The sequence below is a fragment of the Oncorhynchus gorbuscha genome, unplaced genomic scaffold (assembly GCF_021184085.1).
Source record: "Oncorhynchus gorbuscha isolate QuinsamMale2020 ecotype Even-year unplaced genomic scaffold, OgorEven_v1.0 Un_scaffold_1107, whole genome shotgun sequence".
Classification (NCBI taxonomy): Eukaryota; Metazoa; Chordata; class Actinopteri; order Salmoniformes; family Salmonidae; genus Oncorhynchus; species Oncorhynchus gorbuscha.
This window is the reverse complement of record NW_025745986.1, coordinates 125,522-152,532: the sequence shown is the minus strand read 5'-3', so window position 1 is coordinate 152,532 and position 27,011 is coordinate 125,522. Positions and strand designations below refer to the sequence as shown.

At 43.8% G+C, this 27,011-nt stretch overlaps 1 protein-coding gene across 1 annotated transcript in view; it reads right to left on the bottom strand.

The window, feature by feature from the left end:
* Positions 1–15,050, bottom strand: part of LOC124021421 — a 48,295-nt gene extending 33,245 nt beyond the window's left edge. Inside the window, exons 1-12 of the mRNA XM_046336611.1 lie at positions 14,822–15,050; positions 14,643–14,701; positions 10,845–10,879; positions 6,425–6,443; positions 6,179–6,290; positions 4,549–4,625; positions 4,433–4,470; positions 4,229–4,311; positions 4,009–4,085; positions 3,831–3,868; positions 3,624–3,706; positions 25–61 (exon numbers count right to left, since the gene is read on the bottom strand). Coding sequence (XP_046192567.1) covers positions 25–61; positions 3,624–3,706; positions 3,831–3,868; positions 4,009–4,085; positions 4,229–4,311; positions 4,433–4,470; positions 4,549–4,625; positions 6,179–6,290; positions 6,425–6,443; positions 10,845–10,879; positions 14,643–14,701; positions 14,822–14,902 — 739 coding nt within the window. The 5' untranslated portion in view covers positions 14,903–15,050. The remainder of the gene's footprint in view (positions 1–24; positions 62–3,623; positions 3,707–3,830; positions 3,869–4,008; positions 4,086–4,228; positions 4,312–4,432; positions 4,471–4,548; positions 4,626–6,178; positions 6,291–6,424; positions 6,444–10,844; positions 10,880–14,642; positions 14,702–14,821) is intronic.
* Between the last annotated feature and the right edge of the window lie 11,961 nt (positions 15,051–27,011).

Here is a 27,011-nt window from a genome sequence, read left to right as displayed (position 1 = left end):
TACTACTATGAACAGCACTGTTACCTTTATTCTTCTCCGTCTCCAGTTTCTCTAGTCGTTCCTGGAATAGAAAGAGGGTCCAATCAGACCGTTTCAAAACACTTTACAGTTGATACTACAGCCAATGAGAAAGTCTAACAGCCAATGAGAGTCTCTAACAGCCAATGAGAGTCTCTAACAGCCAATGAGAGTCTCTAACAGCCAATGAGAGTCTCTAACAGCCAATGAAAGTCTCTAACAGCCAATGAGAAAGTCTCTAACAGCCAATGAGAAAGTCTCTAACAGCCAATGAGAAAGTCTAACAGCCAATGAGAAAGTCTAACAGCCAATGAGAAAGTCTAACAGCCAATGAGAGTCTCTAACACTCAACAACAGTGGTCACCAACCTTTTGAGTCAAGATCATCGAGTCAAAATGCAAGCTGAGATCTACCGCTCTGATTATTTTTAAACATGACTTTAAAAAACATAACTAATTAGAAACAGTTCTGTAGCAATGAGGTTTGAGCAGTAGACTATAGGCCCAATACATTACCCCTGCATATTGTCTATGCTCAGTAGACTATAGGCCCAATACATTACCCCTGCATATTGTCTATGCTCAGTAGACTATAGGCCCAATACATTACCCCTGCATATTGTCTATGCTCAGTAGACTATAGGCCCAATACATTACCCCTGCATATTGTCTATGCTCAGTAGACTATAGGCCCAATACATTACCCCTGCATATTGTCTATGCTCAGTAGACTATAGGCCCAATACATTATCCCTGCATATTGTCTATGCTCAGTAGACTATAGGCCCAATACATTACCCCTGCATATTGTCTATGCTCAGTAGACTAGAGGCCCAATACATTACCCCTGCATATTGTCTATGCTCAGTAGACTATAGGCCCTATACATTACCCCTGCATATTGTCTATGCTCAGTAGGCTATAGGCCCTATACATTACCCCTGCATATTGTCTATGCTCAGTAGACTATAGGCCCAATACATTACCCCTGCATATTGTCTATGCTCAGTAGGCTATAGGCCCAATACATTACCCCTGCATATTGTCTATGCTCAGTAGGCTATAGGCCCAATACATTACCCCTGCATATTGTCTATGCTCAGTAGACTATAGGCCCAATACATTACCCCTGCATATTGTCTATGCTCAGTAGACTATAGGCCCAATACATTACCCTTGCATATTGTCTATGCTCAGTAGACTATAGGCCCAATACATTACCCCTGCATATTGTCTATGCTCAGACTATAGGCCCAATACATTACCCCTATATTGTCTATGCTCAGTAGACTATAGGCCCAATACATTACCCCTGCATATTGTCTATGCTCAGTAGACTATAGGCCCAATACATTATCCCTGCATATTGTCTATGCTCAGTAGACTATAGGCCCAATACATTACCCCTGCATATTGTCTATGCTCAGTAGACTAGAGGCCCAATACATTACCCCTGCATATTGTCTATGCTCAGTGCTATAGGCCCTATACATTACCCCTGCATATTGTCTATGCTCAGTAGGCTATAGGCCCTATACATTACCCCTGCATATTGTCTATGCTCAGTAGACTATAGGCCCAATACATTACCCCTGCATATTGTCTATGCTCAGTAGGCTATAGGCCCAATACATTACCCCTGCATATTGTCTATGCTCAGTAGGCTATAGGCCCAATACATTACCCCTGCATATTGTCTATGCTCAGTAGACTATAGGCCCAATACATTACCCCTGCATATTGTCTATGCTCAGTAGACTATAGGCCCAATACATTACCCTTGCATATTGTCTATGCTCAGTAGACTATAGGCCCAATACATTACCCCTGCATATTGTCTATGCTCAGTAGACTATAGGCCCAATACATTATCCCTGCATATTGTCTATGCTCAGTAGACTATAGGCCCAATACATTACCCCTGCATATTGTCTATGCTCAGTAGACTATAGGCCCAATACATTACCCCTGCATATTGTCTATGCTCAGCAGGCCCAATACATTACCCCTGCATATTGTCTATGCTCAGCAGGCCCAATACATTACCCCTGCATATTGTCTATGCTCAGTAGGCTATAGGCCCAATACATTATCCCTGCATATTGCCTATACTCAGTAGGCTATAGGCCCAATACATTACCCCTGCATATTGTCTATGCTCAGTAGGCTATAGGCCCAATACATTACCCCTGCATATTGTCTATGCTCAGTAGGCTATAGGCCCAATACATTACCCCTGCATATTGTCTATGCTCAGTAGACTATAGGCCCAATACATTACCCCTGCATATTGTCTATGCTCAGTAGACTATAGGCCCAATACATTACCCCTGCATATTGTCTATGCTCAGCAGGCCCAATACATTACCCCTGCATATTGTCTATGCTCAGTAGGCTATAGGCCCAATACATTATCCCTGCATATTGCCTATACTCAGTAGGCTATAGGCCCAATACATTACCCCTGCATATTGTCTATGCTCAGTAGGCTATAGGCCCAATACATTACCCCTGCATATTGTCTATGCTCAGTAGGCTATAGGCCCAATACATTATCCCTGCATATTGCCTATACTCAGTAGGCTATAGGCCCAATACATTACCCCTGCATATTGTCTATGCTCAGTAGGCTATAGGCCCAATACATTACCCCTGCATATTGTCTATGCTCAGTAGGCTATAGGCCCAGTACATTATCCCTGCATATTGCCTATGCTCAGTAGACTAGAGGCCCAATACATTATCCCTGCATATTGCCTATGCTCAGTAGGCTATAGGCCCAGTACATTATCCCTGCATATTGCCTATGCTCATTAGGCCCTGCATATTGTCTATGCAGTAGACTATGCCCAATACATTACCCCTGCATATTGCCTATGCTCAGTAGACTAGAGGCCCAATACATTATCCCTGCATATTGCCTATGCTCAGTAGGCTATAGGCCCAGTACATTATCCCTGCATATTGCCTATGCTCAGTAGGTAATAGGCCCAATACATTATCACTGCATATTTTTTAAATTTTATTTTACCTTTATTTAACGAGGCAAGTCAGTTATTTCCCTCCCTCCGCCCTCCTTCCCTCCGCTGAGAAAAGGGGACACAGCCTTCTAGCTGATGGTCAGTCTGAGGGAGGGAGGGAGCAGTGGTAAGGCTGCCTCTCACCTGACTCACCTGCCCTCTGCTCTCCCTCCCTCCGCCCTCCCTCCCTCCCTCCGCTGAGAAAAGGGGACACAGCCTTCTAGCTGATGGTCAGTCTGAGGGAGGGAGGGAGCAGTGGTAAGGCTGCCTCTCACCTGACTCACCGTCCCTCTGCTCTCCCTCCCTCTGCTCTCCCTCCCTCCGCTGAGAAAAGGGGACAGTCTGATGGTTCTAGCTGCCTCTCACCTGATGCTGATGATGAAACTCAAGTCACTCTGCATTATTTCTGCCTCTTACACCAATTCACATAGTTAATCCTATGACCAGAGGAGGTGAAATATTCCTCCATGTTGAAAAAGACAAGCCTCTAATAAAAACAAGGCTTATCGGAACACTTTGTTAAACGCCTTCATCGCAGCTGCAGTGCTGGTTGTAGCGTGAGTGGAAGTAGGGAGAACATGCAAACCTGAAGATGTAGAAGCTCGTTCTCCAGTACAATCTTCTCTGTTTTCAGCCTGGTAATGTCACGCTCTTGCTTGAGTTGAGAATCTAAACAGAACAACCCAGGCACATGGCCAATAAGACAAGGCAGGTAAAGGCTGTGTGACAGATCACAATAGGAATATTGTAAATGATGTTTCCCACAGACTAGAAAAATAATGGTAATATCAACCTTGAAACAGTACAAGTTGTTTTTCCAGGTCGTATTTTCTGTTGGTGAAATCAGAAGGTAGAAACATGAGTACAGCAACACCATGACTTATTTCATCCACTTGTTGTTTTAGTGTTCGGTGTTTAGTGTTCGGTGTTTAGTGTTCGGTGTTTTAGTGTTCGGTGAAAAACCCCCTTACAGAACGGATGTCCTGGCGTTGTCCTCCTTCAACTGCTGCACTTCCTCTGCTACCTTCTGAACGGTCTTCAACGACACCTGACAAGACAAACACACATCAAACACTTTGACACCAATACTTCACCATGGTTCTTAGTTCAGTGGGTTGAAACCACGCAGACAAACATTGGATAAGTGTTAGAACGAGGAGGATTTACTGTCCCGTTCGATAATACTGTTACCTGTGTTGTCAGCAGGTCTTTCTGCAGTGCCGTCTTCTCCTGTCTCAGCTGGACATTATCCACACACTGCTTCTCCGTTGTCTCTTCATAATGAAAACAGAGGAAAGACTGAGTTTACATACCTCAGACAGTGGACTATTACAATGTGGGTATATCAGCGGTCGAGGGTTTTACAGAAAGTACAATTATAACCGGAGATAATACCTGCTACCATCTTCAGCTGGTCCTCAAGTCTCTTCTTTCTGGAGAACAGAGAAAAGAGTCAGTGGAAACTAGAACCAAACTAAATATGCTGTAAAATGTTCTTGATGAGTCCTTACAGAGACTCTGTGTTGTTGTTCTGCTCCTTCAGCCTCTCCACTTCCTCCAAAAGCTGCTGGGTCAACTTCTCAGCGCTCTACAGGACAGGGATAAACAGCCCTGTTAGAGCTCTACAGGACAGAAACACAGCTCTGTTAGAGCTCTACAGGACACAGCTCTGTTAGAGCTCTACAGGACAGAAACACAGCTCTGTTAGAGCTCTCCAGGACCATAGGACACAACTCTGTTCGAGCTCTCCAGGACACAACACTGTTCGCGCTCTCCAGGACACAACACTGTTCGCGCTCTCCAGGACACAACACTGTTCGCGCTCTCCAGGACACAACACTGTTCGCGCTCTCCAGGACACAACACTGTTAGAGCTCTCCAGGACAATAGGACACAACTCTGTTAAAGCTCTCCAGGACACAGCTCTGTTAGAGCTCTCCAGGACACAACACTGTTAGAGCTCTCCAGGACAATAGGACACAACTCTGTTAGAGCTCTCCAGGACACAACACTGTTCGCGCTCTCCAGGACACAACACTGTTAGAGCTCTCCAGGACAATATGACACTACTCTGTTAAAGCTCTCCAGGACAATATGACACAACTCTGTTAGAGCTCTCCAGGACAATATGACACAACTCTGTTAGAGCTCTCCAGGACAATATGACACAGCTCTGTTAGAGCTCTCCAGGACACAGCTCTGTTAGAGCTCTCCAGGACACAGCTCTGTTAGAGCTCTCCAGGACACAGCTCTGTTAGAGCTCTCCAGGACACAGCTCTGTTAGAGCTCTCCAGGACACAGCTCTGTTAGAGCTCTCCAGGACACAACACTGTTAGAGCTCTCCAGGACACAACACTGTTAGAGCTCTCCAGGACACAACACTGTTAGAGCTCTCCAGGACACAACACTGTTAGAGCTCTCCAGGACACAACACTGTTAGAGCTCTCCAGGACACAACACTGTTAGAGCTCTCCAGGACACAACACTGTTAGAGCTCTCCAGGACACAACACTGTTAGAGCTCTCCAGGACACAACACTGTTAGAGCTCTCCAGGACACAACTCTGTTAGAGCTCTCCAGGACAATAGGACACAACTCTGTTAGAGCTCTCCAGGACACAACTCTGTTAGAGCTCTCCAGGACACAACTCTGTTAGAGCTCTCCAGGACAATATGACACAACTCTGTTAAAGCTCTCCAGGACAATATGACACAACTCTGTTAGAGCTCTCCAGGACACAACTCTGTTAGAGCTCTCCAGGACAATAGGACACAACTCTGTTAGAGCTCTCCAGGACACAACTCTGTTAGAGCTCTCCAGGACACAACTCTGTTAGAGCTCTCCAGGACACAACTCTGTTAGAGCTCTCCAGGACACAACTCTGTTAGAGCTCTCCAGGACACAACTCTGTTAGATCTCTCCAGGACAATAGGACACAACTCTGTTAGAGCTCTCCAGGACCATAGGACACAACTCTGTTAGAGCTCTCCAGGACCATAGGACACAACTCTGTTAGAGCTCTCCAGGACAGAAACACAGCTCTGTTAGAGCTCTCCATGACAATAGGTCACAGCTCTGTTAGAGCTCTCCAGGACACAACACTGTCATGATGAGTAGAATGGAGCAGTTCACATCTCTTACCTGCTTAGCCTCCAGCTCTGCCCGCACGGCTTCGTACTCTGCATGTTGCTTTACCAGAGAAGCTACTTTCAACTGCAGATCATCAAGTTGTATACGCTGCTTACTGGTCTCCCTGGAACAACGTGACAGAAATAATGAACATCTTTATGTTGTCGACCATATACGTTTACAAAACATGTCAAATACTTACAAAGACATAGAAGAGCATTTAGTAAAGAGGAAGTAGAGAAGTGAAACGTGTCGTACCTCTGGGATCTCTGAAGCTGTAAACAAACTGTCAAGGAAAACACTTCGTAATAATGGAATTCAGCAGAGCCTTTTATCCAAAGCATTCATGCGTGCATACATTTTAGGTACGGGTGGTTCTGGGAATCGAACACACTATCCTAGCGTTGCCAGCGCTACGCTCTATCAACTGAGCCAGACGAACACTTCTAACAACACTGACAGTAGTGCAATGGGGGTGGCAGGTCGCCTTGTGGATAAGGCTGTTGGGCCAATGGGGGTGGCAGGTAGTCTTGTGGAGAAGACTGTTGGGCCAATGGAGGTGGCAGGTAGTCTTGTGGAGAAGACTGTTGGGCCAATGGGGGTGGCAGGTAGTCTTGTGGAGAAGACTGTTGGGCCAATGGGGGTGGCAGGTAGTCTTGTGGAGAAGACTGTTGGGCCAATGGGGGTGGCAGGTCGCCTTGTGGATAAAACTGTTGGGCCAATGGGGGTGGCAGGTAGTCTTGTGGAGAAGACTGTTGGGCCAATGGGGGTGGCAGGTAGTCTTGTGGAGAAGACTGTTGGGCCAATGGGGGTGGCAGGTAGTCTTGTGGATAAGGCTGTTGGGCCAATGGGGGTGGCAGGTAGTCTTGTGAAGAAGACTGTTGGGCCAATGGGGGTGGCAGGTAGTCTTGTGGAGAAGACTGTTGGGCCAATGGGGGTGGCAGGTAGTCTTGTGGAGAAGACTGTTGGGCCAATGGAGGTGGCAGGTAGTCTTGTGGAGAAGACTGTTGGGCCAATGGGGGTGGCAGGTAGTCTTGTGGATAAGGCTGTTGGGCCAATGGGGGTGGCAGGTAGTCTTGTGGAGAAGACTGTTGGGCCAATGGAGGTGGCAGGTAGTCTTGTGGAGAAGACTGTTGGGCCAATGGGGGTGGCAGGTAGTCTTGTGGATAAGGCTGTTGGGCCAATGGGGGTGGCAGGTAGTCTTGTGGAGAAGACTGTTGGGCCAATGGGGGTGGCAGGTAGCCTTGTGAAGTCAAAACAGACTTGTTATGATGGTGTTATATTGTAACACTAGTGAAGTCAAAACAGACTTGTTATGATGGTGTTATATTGTAACCAGTGAAGTCTAAACAGACTTGTTATGATGGTGTTATATTGTAACACTAGTGAAGTCAAAACAGACTTGTTATGATGGTGTTATATTGTAACACTAGTGAAGTCAAAACAGACTTGTTATGATGGTGTTATATTGTAACACTAGTGAAGTCAAAACAGACTTGTTATGATGGTGTTATATTGTAACACTAGTGAAGTCAAAACAGACTTGTTATGATGGTGTTATATTGTAACACTAGTGAAGTCAAAACAGACTTGTTATGATGGTGTTATATTGTAACACCAGTGAAGTCAAAACAGACTTGTTATGATGGTGTTATATTGTAACACTAGTGAAGTCAGAACAGACTTGTTATGATGGTGTTATATTGTAACACTAGTGACAGGAGTGAAGTCAGAGGAGTGAAGTCAAAACAGTGGTCATCAGTAGCAGAGCCAGCCAATCAGAACAGTTCTGTTCATTCCAAGGGAGGCACTGAAACCTAATTAACGACTGAAGAGAGGCTGAAGAGCATGAATGGCTGAGACCTAATGGATGGCTGAGACCTAATGGATGGCTGAGACCTAATGAATGGCTGAGACCTAATGGATGGCTGAGACCTAATGGATGGCTGAGACCTAATGGATGGCTGAGACCTAATGGATGGCTGAGACCTAATGGATGGCTGAGACCTAATGGATGGCTGAGACCTAATGGATGGCTGAGACCTAATGGATGGCTGAGACCTAATGGATGGCTGAGACCTAATGGATGGCTGAGACCTAATGGATGGCTGAGACCTAATGGATGGCTGAGACCTAATGGATGGCTGAGACCTAATGGATGGCTGAGACCTAATGGATGGCTGAGACCTAATGGATGGCTGAGACCTAATGGATGGCTGAGACCTAATGGATGGCTGAGACCTAATGGATGGCTGAGACCTAATGGATGGCTGAGACCTAATGGATGGCTGAGACCTAATGGATGGCTGAGACCTAATGGATGGCTGAGACCTAATGGATGGCTGAGACCTAATGGATGGCTGAGACCTAATGGATGGCTGAGACCTAATGGATGGCTGAGACCTAATGGATGGCTGAGACCTAATGGATGGCTGAGACCTAATGGATGGCTGAGACCTAATGGATGGCTGAGACCTAATGGATGGCTGAGACCTAATGGATGGCTGAGACCTAATGGATGGCTGAGACCTAATGGATGGCTGAGACCTAATGGATGGCTGAGACCTAATGGATGGCTGAGACCTAATGGATGGCTGAGACCTAATGGATGACTGAGACCTAATGGATGGCTGAGACCTAATGGATGGCTGAGACCTAATGGATGGCTGAGACCTAATGGATGGCTGAGACCTAATGGATGGCTGAGACCTAATGGATGGCTGAGACCTAACAACTGAAGAGCATGAATGGCTGAGTCCTAACAACTGAAGAGAGTGAATGGCTGAGTCCTAACAACTGAAGAGAGTGAATGGCTGAGTCCTAATGGATGGCTGAGTCCTAATGGATGGCTGAGACCTAATGGATGGCTGAGACCTAATGGATGGCTGAGTCCTAACAACTGAAGAGAGTGAATGGCTGAGTCCTAACAACTGAAGAGAGTGAATGGCTGAGTCCTAACAACTGAAGAGAGTGAATGGCTGAGTCCTAACAACTGAAGAGAGTGAATGGCTGAGTCCTAATGGATGGCTGAGACCTAATGGATGGCTGAGACCTAATGAATGGCTGAGACCTAATGGATGGCTGAGACCTAATGGATGGCTGAGACCTAATGGATGGCTGAGACCTAATGGATGGCTGAGACCTAATGGATGGCTGAGACCTAATGGATGGCTGAGACCTAACAACTGAAGAGCATGAATGGCTGAGTCCTAACAACTGAAGAGAGTGAATGGCTGAGTCCTAACAACTGAAGAGAGTGAATGGCTGAGTCCTAATGGATGGCTGAGTCCTAATGGATGGCTGAGACCTAATGGATGGCTGAGACCTAATGGATGGCTGAGTCCTAACAACTGAAGAGAGTGAATGGCTGAGTCCTAACAACTGAAGAGAGTGAATGGCTGAGTCCTAATGGATGGCTGAGTCCTAACAACTGAAGAGAGTGAATGGCTGAGTCCTAACAACTGAAGAGAGTGAATGGCTGAGTCCTAATGGATGGCTGAGTCCTAACAACTGAAGAGAGTGAATGGCTGAGTCCTAATGGATGGCTGAGTCCTAACAACTGAAGAGAGTGAATGGCTGAGTCCTAATGGATGGCTGAGTCCTAACAACTGAAGAGAGTGAATGGCTGAGTCCTAACAACTGAAGAGAGTGAATGGCTGAGTCCTAATGGATGGCTGAGTCCTAATGGATGGCTGAGTCCTAACAACTGAAGAGAGTGAATGGCTGAGTCCTAATGGATGGCTGAGTCCTAACAACTGAAGAGAGTGAATGGCTGAGTCCTAATGGATGGCTGAGTCCTAACAACTGAAGAGAGTGAATGGCTGAGTCCTAATGGATGGCTGAGTCCTAACAACTGAAGAGAGTGAATGGCTGAGTCCTAATGGATGGCTGAGTCCTAACAACTGAAGAGAGTGAATGGCTGAGTCCTAATGGATGGCTGAGTCCTAACAACTGAAGAGAGTGAATGGCTGAGTCCTAATGGATGGCTGAGTCCTAACAACTGAAGAGAGTGAATGGCTGAGTCCTAATGGATGACTGAGTCCTAATGGATGGCTGAGACCTAACAACTGAAGAGAGTGAATGGCTGAGTCCTAACAACTGAAGAGCATGAATGGCTGAGTCCTAATGGATGACTGAGTCCTAATGGATGGCTGAGACCTAACAACTGAAGAGAGTGAATGGCTGAGTCCTAATGGATGGCTGAGTCCTAACAACTGAAGAGAGTGAATGGCTGAGTCCTAATGGATGGCTGAGTCCTAACAACTGAAGAGAGTGAATGGCTGAGTCCTAACAACTGAAGAGAGTGAATGGCTGAGTCCTAATGGATGGCTGAGTCCTAACAACTGAAGAGAGTGAATGGCTGAGTCCTAATGGATGGCTGAGTCCTAACAACTGAAGAGAGTGAATGGCTGAGTCCTAATGGATGGCTGAGTCCTAACAACTGAAGAGCATGAATGGCTGAGTCCTAACAACTGAAGAGCATGAATGGCTGAGTCCTAACAACTGAAGAGAGTGAATGGCTGAGTCCTAACAACTGAAGAGCATGAATGGCTGAGTCCTAACAACTGAAGAGAGTGAATGGCTGAGTCCTAATGGATGACTGAGTCCTAACAACTGAAGAGAGTGAATGGCTGAGTCCTAACAACTGAAGAGAGTGAATGGACTTTTGAAAGGATATCTTCACACTTCCCTTGATATTCACTCAGCAGGTGACTGAAAAAAAAAGAAGTTAAACAGATGACATTAGTAGCCTACCGTTTCTAAAACATACTAGTCATTCACTCCACCTGTTACATTAAACATGGTAGGCCTAGCTCCATAGCTACATGGTAGGCCTAGCTCCATAGCTACATGGTAGGCCTAGCTCCATAGCTACATGGTAGGCCTAGCTCCATAGCTACATGGTAGGCCTAGCTCCATAGCTACATGGTAGGCCTAGCTCCATAGCTACATGGTAGGCCTAGCTCCATAGCTACATGGTAGGCCTAGCTCCATCAGCTAGCTACATCAGATGAGTCTATGGGTCCTAGTCAGTCAAACCAGGCACCGGGTCAATGACAACACTGTTGCTGCTCTGTGACATGTGTAGCAGACAGGCCTATAGCTTTGACGTCGTGTCTGGTTCCGTTTCCACACGGATGTTTATTGACAAGTGGAATGAAACTGGAATCAGAATTCAGACGATGCAGGTTTGTTTTCAACTTCCAGGGAACCAGACTACGGAGTTCGTTTGAATAGCCCTCCACCCTGAGTATATATGTAGTTAACTGTTTGATTGAATAGCCCCCACCCTGAATATATATGTAGTTAGCTGTTTGATTGAATAGCCCCCCCCACCCTGAGTATATATGTAGTTAACTGTTTGATTGAATAGCCCCCCCACCCTGAGTATATATGTAGTTAGTTAGCTGTTTGATTGAATAGCCCCCCACCCTGAGTATATATGTAGTTAGTTAGCTGTTTGATTGAATAGCCCCCCACCCTGAGTATATATGTAGTTAACTGTTTGATTGAATAGCCCCCCCACCCTGAGTATATATGTAGTTAACTGTTTGATTGAATAGCCCCCCACCCTGAATATATATGTAGTTAGTTAACTGTTTGATTGAATAGCCCCCCACCCTGAGTATATATGTAGTTAGTTAGCTGTTTGATTGAATAGCCCCCCACCCTGAGTATATATGTAGTTAGCTGTTTGATTGAATAGCCCCCCACCCTGAGTATATATGTAGTTAACTGTTTGATTGAATAGCCCCCACCCTGAGTATATATGTAGTTAGCTGTTTGATTGAATAGCCCCCCACCCTGAGTATATATGTAGTTAACTGTTTGATTGAATAGCCCCTCCACCCTGAGTATATATGTAGTTAACTGTTTGATTGAATAGCCCCCCACCCTGAGTACATATGTAGTTAACTGTTTGATTGAATAGCCCCCCACCCTGAGTATATATGTAGTTTGCTGTTTGATTGAATAGCCCCCCACCCTGAGTATATATGTAGTTAACTGTTTGATTGAATAGCCCCCCACCCTGAGTATATATGTAGTTAGCTGTTTGATTGAATAGCCCCCACCCTGAGTATATATATGTAGTTAACTGTTTGATTGAATAGCCCCCACCCTGAGTATATATGTAGTTAACTGTTTGATTGAATAGCCCCCCACCCTGAGTATATATGTAGTTAGCTGTTTGATTGAATAGCCCCCACCCTGAGTATATATGTAGTTAACTGTTTGATTGAATAGCCCCCCACCCTGAGTATATATGTAGTTAACTGTTTGATTGAATAGCCCCCCACTCTGAGTATATATGTAGTTAACTGTTTGATTGAATAGCCCCCCACCCTGAGTATATATGTAGTTAACTGTTTGATTGAATAGCCCCCCACCCTGAGTATATATGTAGTTAACTGTTTGATTGAATAGCCCCCCACCCTGAGTATATATGTAGTTAACTGTTTGATTGAATAGCCCCCCCACCCTGAGTATATATGTAGTTAACTGTTTGATTGAATAGCCCCCACCCTGAGTATATATATGTAGTTAACTGTTTGATTGAATAGCCCCCCACCCTGAGTATATATGTAGTTAACTGTTTGATTGAATAGCCCCCCACCCTGAGTATATATGTAGTTAGCTGTTTGATTGAATAGCCCCCACCCTGAGTATATATGTAGTTAACTGTTTGATTGAATAGCCCCCCACCCTGAGTATATATATGTAGTTAACTGTTTGATTGAATAGCCCCCCACCCTGAGTATATATATGTAGTTAACTGTTTGATTGAATAGCCCCCCACCCTGAGTATATATGTAGTTAACTGTTTGATTGAATAGCCCCCCACCCTGAGTATATATGTAGTTAACTGTTTGATTGAATAGCCCCCCCACCCTGAGTATATATGTAGTTAACTGTTTGATTGAATAGCCCCCCACCCTGAGTATATATGTAGTTAACTGTTTGATTGAATAGCCCCCCACCCTGAGTATATATGTAGTTAACTGTTTGATTGAATAGCCCCCCACCCTGAGTATATATATGTAGTTAACTGTTTGATTGAATAGCCCCCCACCCTGAGTATATATGTAGTTAACTGTTTGATTGAATAGCCCCCCACCCTGAGTATATATGTAGTTAACTGTTTGATTGAATAGCCCCCCACCCTGAGTATATATGTAGTTAACTGTTTGATTGAATAGCCCCCCACCCTGAGTATATATGTAGTTAGCTGTTTGATTGAATAGCCCCCCACCCTGAGTATATATGTAGTTAACTGTTTGATTGAATAGCCCCCCACCCTGAGTATATATGTAGTTAGCTGTTTGATTGAATAGCCCCCCACCCTGAGTATATATGTAGTTAGCTGTTTGATTGAATACCCCCCCCCCACCCTGAGTATATATGTAGTTAACTGTTTGATTGAATAGCCCCCCACCCTGAGTATATATGTAGTTAGCTGTTTGATTGAATAGCCCCCCACCCTGAGTATATATGTAGTTAACTGTTTGATTGAATACCCCCCCACCCTGAGTATATATGTAGTTAGCTGTTTGATTGAATAGCCCCCCACCCTGAGTATATATGTAGTTAACTGTTTGATTGAATACCCCCCCCACCCTGAGTATATATGTAGTTAACTGTTTGATTGAATAGCCCCCCACCCTGAGTATATATGTAGTTAGCTGTTTGATTGAATACCCCCCCCCCCACCCTGAGTATATATGTAGTTAGCTGTTTGATTGAATAGCCCCCCACCCTGAGTATATATGTAGTTAGCTGTTTGATTGAATAGCCCCCCACCCTGAGTATATATGTAGTTAACTGTTTGATTGAATAGCCCCCCACCCTGAGTATATATGTAGTTAACTGTTTGATTGAATAGCCCCCCACCCTGAGTATATATGTAGTTAGCTGTTTGATTGAATAGCCCCCCACCCTGAGTATATATGTAGTTAACTGTTTGATTGAATAGCCCCCCACCCTGAGTATATATGTAGTTAGCTGTTTGATTGAATAGCCCCCCACCCTGAGTATATATGTAGTTAGCTGTTTGATTGAATACCCCCCCCCACCCTGAGTATATATGTAGTTAACTGTTTGATTGAATAGCCCCCCACCCTGAGTATATATGTAGTTAGCTGTTTGATTGAATAGCCCCCCACCCTGAGTATATATGTAGTTAACTGTTTGATTGAATACCCCCCCCCACCCTGAGTATATATGTAGTTAGCTGTTTGATTGAATAGCCCCCCACCCTGAGTATATATGTAGTTAACTGTTTGATTGAATACCCCCCCACCCTGAGTATATATGTAGTTAGCTGTTTGATTGAATAGCCCCCCCACCCTGAGTATATATGTAGTTAACTGTTTGATTGAATAGCCCCCCCACCCTGAGTATATATGTAGTTAGTTGTGCTTTAGGGGCCTGTACAGACTCATCTCATCACACAAGTCTAATAACGTTAGTTACTTACTCGGAGTCAATCGTTTTCTGTTTCAAAACCAGGAGAGCTGCCACATATTCGTTTAGGTTCTACAATGAGAGAGAGCATGGATTGTCCGTCAGTATAGTTTGGTGAAATATTAGCTAACTATCTTTTTCTCCATGTTTGAAGCAAGTATTGACCAGTAGCCAGAGCCTTTCTCTCCTCACCTGGTGAAGCACAGTGCAGTTTTGACAGGCTCCAGTTGTTGCTCCTGAAGCGAATTTGGAAAGATTCTCCCCCGGCATCATGATAAGTTACTGTCCAATATCCCAAACTAGTAATGTCAAAAATATGTCAAAATAGAACTACTGACATTAAAAAACACAAACACTTGACAACAAATTCGGCATGACGCAAACGCACTGTCCCACGTTGACTCAGGACCCGAAATATTACACGGGGTTGTCTATAGAAATGCCGGTATGAAAAAGTCAGAACTTAGCGATATCTTTTTTCAGATTTTTTATATATTACATGTTTGTATTATTATTATAAACAACAAATTAATACAAAAAGTCCACGGGGGAACACAAGCACATATAAAGAATATCCCAAGGACAATGGGCTAGGGGAGGGGCTGGAGGCGGGGCTGGGGGCGGGGCCGGGGGCGGGGCTTGGGGTACAATTATCACGTTACACAAGGACCTTCAGGGGAATATACACGTTAATCATTCTAACAGCTTATTTGTTGTATTTAATTGTCTTAAAATAAAGTTCCATTTATTTTTGTAATGTAAACTAAATGTGGTGTTTTGTTTGTACATTTACATTTGTGAATATGGCCAAAAGAATAATGAAATTAATTGTTTCAACTTATTTCTATCGTAGGTAAAGAATCCAAGCAGTACATCTCTCCACAACAGTGTAAAATCCTCATAAATGTGTTTGATTATAAATCTACTGATGTCTTGCCACAGATTCCTTAAATGCATAAAATACCGAAAAAGATACAACACTGTTTCTGGCTGGTCATTACAAAAGGTACAATTTGAATTTATATTTTTCTTAAAACTTCTTCATGATATGGTGGTTGGCAGGATAATATGTATTAATCATTTTAAAAGAAACATCCTTAATTTTGTTAATATGTAGGTATGTGTATGGCAATATCCAAACATTTTCCCAACAGACATGATCAATAAAACCGTTCCAATATGGCATGACATGAGGTATAGAATCAACATCCTGTTGAAACAAGGTTCCTATAGTTCTATTGTTGTTGAATGGACCAACATGAGGTATAGAATCAACATCCTGTTGAAACAAGGCTCCTATAGTTCTATTGTTGTTGAATGGACCAACATGACATGAGGTATAGAATCAACATCCTGTTGAAACAAGGTTCCTATAGTTCTATTGTTGTTGAATGGACCAACATGACATGAGGTATAGAATCAACATCCTGTTGAAACAAGGTTCCTATAGTTCTATTGTTGTTGAATGGACCAACATGACATGAGGTATAGAATCAACATCCTGTTGAAACAAGGTTCCTATAGTTCTATTGTTGTTGAATGGACCAACATGAGGTATAGAATCAACATCCTGTTGAAACAAGGTTCCTATAGTTCTATTGTTGTTGAATGGACCAACATGAGGTATAGAATCAACATCCTGTTGAAACAAGGTTCCTATAGTTCTATTGTTGTTGAATGGACCAACATGAGGTATAGAATCAACATCCTGTTGAAACAAGGTTCCTATAGCTCTATTGTTGTTGAATGGACCAACATGACATGAGGTATAGAATCAACATCCTGTTGAAACAAGGCTCCTATAGTTCTATTGTTGTTGAATGGACCAACATGAGGTATAGAATCAACATCCTGTTGAAACAAGGTTCCTATAGTTCTATTGTTGTTGAATGGACCAACATGACATGAGGTATAGAATCAACATCCTGTTGAAACAAGGTTCCTATAGTTCTATTGTTGTTGAATGGACCAACATGACATGAGGTATAGAATCAACATCCTGTTGAAACAAGGCTCCTATAGTTCTATTGTTGTTGAATGGACCAACATGAGGTATAGAATCAACATCCTGTTGAAACAAGGTTCCTATAGTTCTATTGTTGTTGAATGGACCAACATGAGGTATAGAAGCAACATCCTGTTGAAACAAGGTTCCTATAGTTCTATTGTTGTTGAATGGACCAACATGAGGTATAGAATCAACATCCTGTTGAAACAAGGTTCCTATAGTTCTATTGTTGTTGAATGGACCAACATGAGGTATAGAATCAACATCCTGTTGAAACAAGGTTCCTATAGTTCTATTGTTGTTGAATGGACCAACATGAGGTATAGAATCAACATCCTGTTGAAACAAGGCTCCTATAGTTCTATTGTTGTTGAATGGACCAACATGACATGAGGTATAGAATCAACATCCTGTTGAAACAAGGTTCCTATAGCTCTATTGTTGTTGAATGGACCAACATGAGGTATAGAATCAACATCCTGTTGAAACAAGGTTCCTATAGTTCTATTGTTGTTGAATGGACCAACATGAGGTATAGAATCAACATCCTGTTGAAACAAGGTTCCTATAGTTCTATTGTTGTTGAATGGACCAACATGACATGAGGTATAGAATCAACATCCTGTTGAAACAAGGTTCCTATAGTTCTATTGTTGTTGAATGGACCAACATGACATGAGGTATAGAATCAACATCCTGTTGAAACAAGGTTCCTATAGTTCTATTGTTGTTGAATGGACCAACATGAGGTATAGAATCAACATCCTGTTGAAACAAGGTTCCTATAGTTCTATTGTTGTTGAATGGACCAACATGAGGTATAGAATCAACATCCTGTTGAAACAAGGTTCCTATAGTTCTATTGTTGTTGAACAGACCGACAGAAAAACTCATCTTTCCTGCTGATGAGTCAACATGGTTAATCGTAGGTATGTTCTGAGGGTGAGGTCTTGACAGGGTCAGGTCTTGACAGGGTCAGGTCTTGACAGGGTCAGGTCTTGACATGGTCAGGTCTTGACATGGTCAGGTCTTGACGGGGTCGGGTCTTGACGGGGTCAGGTCTTGACGGGGTCAGGTCTTGACGGGGTCAGGTCTTGACGGGGTCAGGTATTGACATGGTCAGGTCTTGACGGGGTCAGGTCTTGACGGGGTCAGGTCTTGACGGGTTCAGGTCTTGACGGGGTCAGGTCTTGACGGGGTCAGGTCTTGACGGGGTCAGGTCTTGACGGGGTCAGGTCTTGACAGGGTCAGGTCTTGACAGGGTCAGGTCTTGACGGGGTCAGGTCTTGACAGGGTCAGGTCTTGACGGGGTCAGGTCTTGACAGGGTCAGGTCTTGACGGGGTCAGGTCTTGACGGGGTCAGGTCTTGACGGGGTCAGGTCTTGACAGGGTCAGGTCTTGACGGGGTCAGGTCTTGACAGGGTCAGGTCTTGACGGGGTCAGGTCTTGACGGGGTCAGGTCTTGACGGGGTCAGGTCTTGACAGGGTCAGGTCTTGACGGGGTCAGGTCTTGACGGGGTCAGGTCTTGACGGGGTCAGGTCTTGACAGGGTCAGGTCTTGACAGGGTCAGGTCTTGACGGGGTCAGGTATTGACGGGGTCAGGTATTGACGAGGTCAGGTCTTGACGGGGTCAGGTCTTGACGGGGTCAGGTCTTGACAGGGTCCTGAATAATACAGCAACACCAGAGGGAATGGCGTCTAAAACAATCGCAACATCTTTAGGTCTTACAGGGATCTTGTAAAGGAATAAGAATTCTTTATAACTGAGTAAAAGACCCTCTGCATTTACCAGTTGGCTCACCAATAGGATATTATTTTAGAACCAATATTCTAAAAACAAACAAGTATTTTTATACAATATGTCCTGATTATTCCATAAATACAATCTGTGCTTATAAATGAAGGACCGTGACAAGAACACTTGCTGATGAAAAACAGAGAGCTTCACTAGAAAACATGCTGATGAAAAACAGAGAGCTTCACTAGAAAACATGCTGATGAAAAACAGAGAGCTTCACTAGAAAACATGCTGATGAAAAACAGAGAGTTTCACTAGAAAACATGCTGATGAAAAACAGAGAGCTTCACTAGAAAACATGCTGATGAAAAACAGAGAGTTTCACTAGAAAACATGCTGATGAAAAACAGAGCGCTTCACGAGAAAACATGCTGATGAAAAACAGAGAGCTTCACTAGAAAACATGCTGATGAAAAACAGAGAGCTTCACTAGAAAACATGCTGATGAAAAACAGAGAGCTTCACTAGAAAACATGCTGATGAAAAACAGAGAGTTTCACTAGAAAACATGCTGATGAAAAACAGAGAGTTTCACTAGAAAACATGCTGATGAAAAACAGAGAGCTTCACTAGAAAACATGCTGATGAAAAACAGAGAGCTTCACTAGAAAACATGCTGATGAAGAACAGAGAGTTTCACTAGAAAACATGCTGATGAAAAACAGAGAGCTTCACTAGAAAACATGCTGATGAAAAACAGAGAGTTTCACTAGAAAACATGCTGATGAAAAACAGAGAGCTTCACTAGAAAACATGCTGATGAAAAACAGAGAGTTTCACTAGAAAACATGCTGATGAAAAACAGAGCGCTTCACGAGAAAACATGCTGATGAAAAACAGAGAGCTTCACTAGAAAACATGCTGATGAAAAACAGAGAGCTTCACTAGAAAACATGCTGATGAAAAACAGAGAGCTTCACTAGAAAACATGCTGATGAAAAACAGAGAGTTTCACTAGAAAACATGCTGATGAAAAACAGAGAGTTTCACTAGAAAACATGCTGATGAAAAACAGAGAGCTTCACTAGAAAACATGCTGATGAAAAACAGAGAGCTTCACTAGAAAACATGCTGATGAAGAACAGAGAGTTTCACTAGAAAACATGCTGATGAAAAACAGAGCTTCACTAGAAAACATGCTGATGAAAAACAGAGAGTTTCACTAGAACTTTGACAATATTCTAATTCCAAACCAACGTCCTGTTGGTCCTGTCAAGGCCACCGAAAGCAGAGAACACAGGAGTACAGTTCAACATAGAAGTGGGTCTTCTTAGGAATTGTTTTATCCAATTGATCTCAAAAGGTGTATTTAAGGTAGTAAAGTCCAGAGAATTCAACCCACCATTCTCATGTGTTCATTTACAACAGCTTTCCTAACGTAAAGGGTACGGTTTCTCCACAGACAGTTGAAAAGCATCTGTTCTATCTCCTTGGTTATTTTACCATCAAGATATAAAGATAGAGTGGCCGTATGTTAGTCTAGAGATACCTTCAGCCTTGGTTATTAGGACTCTTCCTTTTAAAAGAGAAGTCCCTCTGTAGCCATTGATTTAGCTTCTTCTGTTGAAAAAAGAATAAGATGGTTTAAATGTAGTAAAGCCTGTAGACTTCTGATCCTTAGTGACGGTTATGCCTAAATATGTCATATATTATTTCACTGGAAAACCATCATATGTCCAATCTTTGACAGCCATGAGTTCACATGTTGTTAAGACATAATACATGACACGTCACATTGTTCGAAATGGTAATCTGACTCGTGTCTTTCAGAACAAGTGTAGTATCGTCAGCCAGCTGGATTATAATAATCGCTTTACCATCTACGGAAATACCTTGTACTGGACTATTTAAATCATTTGTAAGAAGTTGGGTGATTAATAGAAACAGATACAGTGAGATAGGACGAGTTGACCTAGTTCCTCTCTTCAACTCAAATCTAGGTGAGGGGCCATGTTTCACTTTGATAGAGCTGTTACCATTCGTATAGAGAGTTTTAATAGCCTTACAGAAAAAATTCCCCAAAGCCAAATGTCTCAAGGGAGTGGAAGAGGAACTGATGCTCTACTGTGTCAAATGCTTTATTAAAATAATACGAAGCTATCCACTATTATCAGGTCTGAGTAGTCAATAAAGATCATACGAAGCTATCCACTGTTATCAGGTTTGAGTAGTCAATAAAGATCATACGAAGCTATCCACTGTTATCAGGTCTGAGTAGTCAATAAAGATCATACGAAGCTATCCACTGTTATCAGGTCTGAGTAGTCAATAAAGATCATACGAAGCTATCCACTGTTATCAGGTCTGAGTAGTCAATAAAGATCATACGAAGCTATCCACTGTTATCAGGTCTGAGTAGTCAATAAAGATCATACGAAGCTATCCACTGTTATCAGGTCTGAGTAGTCAATAAAGATCATACGAAGCTATCCACTGTTATCAGGTCTGAGTAGTCAATAAAGATCATACGAAGCTATCCACTGTTATCAGGTCTGAGTAGTCAAGTATGTCTACTACTAGTCTGTTATTGTTAGAAATATGTCTGTTCCTCATAAGGCCAGTCTGTGTTTCATCAATGATTGCATCCAGTACTTCTTTAATTATTTGTGCAAGTAGTAAGGCTAATATCGTGTAGTCATTATTCAAATCAAATCAAATCAAATTTATTTATATAGCCCTTCGTACATCAGCTGATATCTCAAAGTGCTGTACAGAAACCCAGCCTAAAACCCCAAACAGCAAACAATGCAGGTGTAAAAGCAGGTGTCTGGAACCTGTTTTGTTACTCCAAGCGAATGATCTGTCGGCCAGAAACCTCTCCCTCCATATATCAGTAAGATCAAACTTTTCTGTAAAAAAGTATTAAACCCAAATTCTGATTGGTTGGACTCCATGGGGGCCATCTATCAGTTGAATTATCTATAGTGATGTTAAAGTCCCCTCCTATCAATAATAACGAATTGGGACATTTAGATAACCAATGAATTATATGTTTCTCTACAGATTCAAGCAACTCATCATTCTCATGTTTGGTGTTGTACCCCTAGAAGTTTACAGTAATGAGCGTAATGTCATTGTTACTGATCACATGATAAATAAAGTGACCAAAGGGGTCACAGTCCGAGTGTAGAATATTATCACCAAAGGGGTCACAGTCCGAGTGTAGAATATTACCACCAAAGGGGTCACAGTCCGAGTGTAGAATATTATCACCAAAGGGGTCACAGTCCGAGTGTAGAATATTACCACCAAAGGGGTCACAGTCCGAGTGAAGAATATTACCACCAAAGGGGTCACAGTCCGAGTGTAGAATATTACCACCAAAGGGGTCACAGTCCGAGTGTAGAATATTACCACCAAAGGGGTCACAGTCCGAGTGTAGAATATTATCACCAAAGGGGTCACAGTCCGAGTGTAGAATATTACCACCAAAGGGGTCACAGTCCGAGTGTAGAATATTACCACCAAAGGGGTCACAGTCCGAGTGTAGAATATTACCACCAAAGGGGTCACAGTCCGAGTGTAGAATATTGCCACCAAAAGGGTCACAGTCCGAGTGTAGAATATTACCACCAAAGGGGTCACAGTCCGAGTGTAGAATATTACCACCAGAGGGGTCACAGTCCGAGTGTAGAATATTACCACCAAAGGGGTCACAGTCCGAGTGTAGAATATTACCACCAAAGGGGTCACAGTCCGAGTGTAGAATATTACCACCAAAGGGGTCACAGTCCGAGTGTAGAATATTACCACCAAAGGGGTCACAGTCCGAGTGTAGAATATTACCACCAAAGGGGTAGAATATTACCACCAAAGGGGTCACAGTCCGAGTGTAGAATATTACCACCAAAGGGGTCACAGTCCGAGTGTAGAATATTGCCACCAAAGGGGTCACAGTCCGAGTGTAGAATATTACCACCAAAGGGGTCACAGTCCGAGTGTAGAATATTACCACCAAAGGGGTCACAGTCCGAGTGTAGAATATTACCACCAAAGGGGTCACAGTCCGAGTGTAGAATATTACCACCAAAGGGGTCACAGTCCGAGTGTAGAATATTACCACCAAAGGGGTCACAGTCCGAGTGTAGAATATTACCACCAAGGGGTCACAGTCCGAGTGTAGAATATTACCACCAAGGGGTCACAGTCCGAGTGTAGAATATTACCACCAAAGGGGTCACAGTCCGAGTGTAGAATATTACCACCAAAGGGGTCACAGTCCGAGTGTAGAATATTACCACCAAAGGGGTCACAGTCCGAGTGTAGAATATTACCACCAAAGGGGTCACAGTCCGAGTGTAGAATATTACCACCAAAGGGGTCAGGGGTCAGTCCGAGTGTAGAATATTACCACCAAAGGGGTCACAGTCCGAGTGTAGAATATTACCACCAAAGGGGTCACAGTCCGAGTGTAGAATATTACCACCAAAGGGGTCACAGTCCGAGTGTAGAATATTACCACCAAAGGGGTCACAGTCCGAGTGTAGAATATTACCACCAGAGGGGTCACAGTCCGAGTGTAGAATATTACCACCAGAGGGGTCACAGTCCGAGTGTAGAATATTACCACCAGAGGGGTCACAGTCCGAGTGTAGAATATTACCACCAAAGGGGTCACAGTCCGAGTGTAGAATATTACCACCAGAGGGGTCACAGTCCGAGTGTAGAATATTACCACCAGAGGGGTCACAGTCCGAGTGTAGAATATTACCACCAAAGGGGTCACAGTCCGAGTGTAGAATATTACCACCAAAGGGGTCACAGTCCGAGTGTAGAATATTACCACCAGAGGGGTCACAGTCCGAGTGTAGAATATTACCACCAAAGGGGTCACAGTCCGAGTGTAGAATATTACCACCAAAGGGGTCACAGTCCGAGTGTAGAATATTACCACCAAAGGGGTCACAGTCCGAGTGTAGAATATTACCACCAAAGGGGTCACAGTCCGAGTGTAGAATATTACCACCAGAGGTATTTTCCAGTGTAATGACCCCAGCGGAGCGTTAAGAAGTTGGAATCAGCAAAAATTGAGCGCGACTCCTAAAAAATATATATTTTTTTGAAGTTGTTTAGCAAATAAAAATAAGGCCTTGTGCTTCACATTGTTTCGTAACCCCCAGACCTTTGCAATTTTAAAATCAGTTTCTAAACCCAGAGGCGCTACAATGCGAGACTTGTGGGAACGCTTGGGAAGTGGACCACATATTATCCATTATATTGATAGGTGAGAGTTAGGACTTTGTGGCTGTGGTAACTAGGGACGAACAGGCACAACTTCGAAGTGTTTTTTTTTCAAAGTTGCCGGGATGTCACGTGTCCTAGTTATATCAGTACCCTCATAGCAACCTAATCATTACGACACGTCTATTCGATTAAATAAACCACATGTAGCAAATAATCCATTAGATTTTTTGTTAACCAAATTCGACACTCTCTCATTGATCTCCATAAAAATACTCCTCGCTTGGTGAGCGGAAAACAACGCCACCTACTGGAGAAGACAGATTTAGGTCCCAGCTTCGCCTCTTCCTCTCAGAGAAGACCAAGCAGGACGTTCTTCTTCTTCGGTGGAGTTTAACGGCGGTTGGCATCCAATATGTTGCATTACCGCCACCAACTGAACTATACTATAAACCCATTCAACTTTGTGACGGAAAAAGTGGAAACGGGAAAAATAAAATATATATTTAAATGTTTTAATTAACCCTTATTTTACCAGATAAGTTGACTGAGAACACATTCTCATTTACAGCAATGACCTGGGGAATAGTTACAGGCGAGAGGAGGGGGGATGAATGACCCAATTGTAAACTGGGGATTATTAGGTGACCATGGTGGTACCAACTAGCCCTCATTAATACCCACCGCCTTATTCCACTACTTTAACCCCATCTAATCCTACCCCAGGCCAATGACCTGAGAGGACAGACCTTATTCCACTACTTTAACCCCATCTAATCCTACCCCAGGCCAATGACCTGAGAGGACAGACCTTATTCCACTAGAGAGGACAGACGTTATTCCACTACTTTAACTCCATCTAATCCTACCCCAGGCCAACGACCTGAGAGGACAGACCTTATTCCACTACTTTAACCCCATCTAATCCTACCCCAGGCCAACGACCTGAGAGGACAGACCTTATTCCACTACTTTAACCCCATCTAATCCTACCCCAGGCCAACGACCTGAGAGGACAGACCTTATTCCACTACTTTAACCCCATCTAATCCTACCCCAGGCCAACGACCTGAGAGGACAGACCTTATTCCACTACTTTAACCCCATCTAATCCTTCCCCAGGCCAATGACCTGAGAGGACAGACCTTATTCCACTACTTTAACCCCATATAATCCTACCCCAGGCCAATGACCTGAGAGGACAGACCTTGTTCCACTACTTTAACCCCATCTAATCCTACCCCAGGCCAACGACTGAGAGGACAGACCTTATTCCACTACTTTAACCCCATATAATCCTACCCCAGGCCAACGACCTGAGAGGACAGACCTTATTCCACTACTTTAACCCCATCTAATCCTACCCCAGGCCAACGACCTGAGAGGACAGACCTTATTCCACTACTTTAACCCCATATAATCCTACCCCAGGCCAACGACTGAGAGGACAGACCTTATTCCACTACTTTAACCCCATCTAATCCTACCCCAGGCCAACGACCTGAGAGGACAGACCTTATTCCACTACCTTAACCCCATCTAATCCTACCCCAGGCCAACGACATGAGAGGACAGACCTTATTCCACTACTTTAACCACATCTAATCCTACCCCAGGCCAACGACCTGAGAGGACAGACCTCGTTCTACTAGAGGACGGACTTCACTCCACAAGAGGACAAACCTTATTCCACTAGAGAGGACATATTTTATTCCACTAGAGAGGACAGACCTTATTCCACTAGAGAGGACAGACCTTATTCCACTAGAGAGGACGGACCTTATTCCACTAGAGGACAGACCTTATTCCACTAGAGAGGACAGACCTTATTCCACTAGAGAGGACGGACCTTATTCCACTAGAGAGAACAAACCTTATTCCACTACTTTAACCCTATTTGATCCTACTTCAGGCCAACGACCTGAGAGGACAGGACACCACCACTCAGCACACCCTGTAACTCTTCTGTAAATCTCCTGCCCCAAAGTAATTCTCTGCAGCTGCCACCCCATCATCTATTGTCTGTGACTTACGTTCCATCTCTGCTGTACAGCTGATAACCGTTGCTATGAACGCTGAGAAGCCAACCTTACTGAAACATATATCACTCATTGGCCGATCCCTCTGTTCTGGCACAGATCTACTATTCACAGGAATCCTCTCAGAAACCCACAGCCTTGATCCGCCCTCCTATACTTCCTTCACTGCCTCAACATACCACATCTCCTGCACTACTCTGACCCTGGTCACCTCAACATACCACATCTCCTGCACTACTCTGACCCTGGCCACCTCAACCTGCCTCAACATACCACATCTCCTACACTACTCTGACCCTGGTCACATCAACATACCACATCTCCTGCACTACTCTGACCCTGGCCACCTCAACATGCCACATCTCCTCCACTACTCTGACCCTGGTCACCTCAACATACCACATCTCCTGCACTACTCTGACCCTGGTCACCTCAACATACCACATCTCCTGCACTACTCTGACCCTGGTCACCTCAACATACCACATCTCCTACACTACTCTGACCCTGGTCACCTCAACATACCACATCTCCTCCACTACTCTGACCCTGGCCACCTCAACATACCACATCTCCTGCACTACTCTGACCCTGGTCACCTCAACATACCACATCTCCTCCACTACTCTGACCCTGGTCACCTCAACATACCACATCTCCTCCACTACTCTGACCCTGGTCACCTCAACATACCACATCTCCTCCACTACTCTGACCCCGGCCACCTCAACATACCACATCTCCTCCACTACTCTGACCCTGGTCACCTCAACATACCACATCTCCTCCACTACTCTGACCCTGGCCACCTCAACCTGCCTCAACATATCACATCTCCTGCACTACTCTGACCCTGGTCACCTCAACATACCACATCTCCTGCACTACTCTGACCCGGGTCACCTCAACATACCACATATAATATATATAATATAATAAAACCTTTTTTTGACCTTGCAGACCTTGCAGTCAAAAAAAGGAAGATTCCAATTGTTTTTCCACAATGTTTCCCATAGTGGATTTTAGAAACATTTAAAATAAGGGCTGTGTTTCGTGTAGACCTACCCTGGGGAAACATTTAAAATAAGGGCTGTGTTTCGTGTAGACCTACCCCTTGGGGTAACATTTAAAATAAGGGCTGTGTTTCGTGTAGACCTACCCCTTGGGGTAACATTTAGATAATTGTGTACATCTCTCTAGGACAATGTGACTTGCCTGTATCTACCCCACCAAATGAAACGCTAATTAGTTGCTAATGTGGCTATCATTAAGCACAAATGCCATGACGATCTGGATGAGACTAATCGAGGCAAAGGTAAGAATTTCTGGATGAACTTTCTAATGGTGGCTAAATG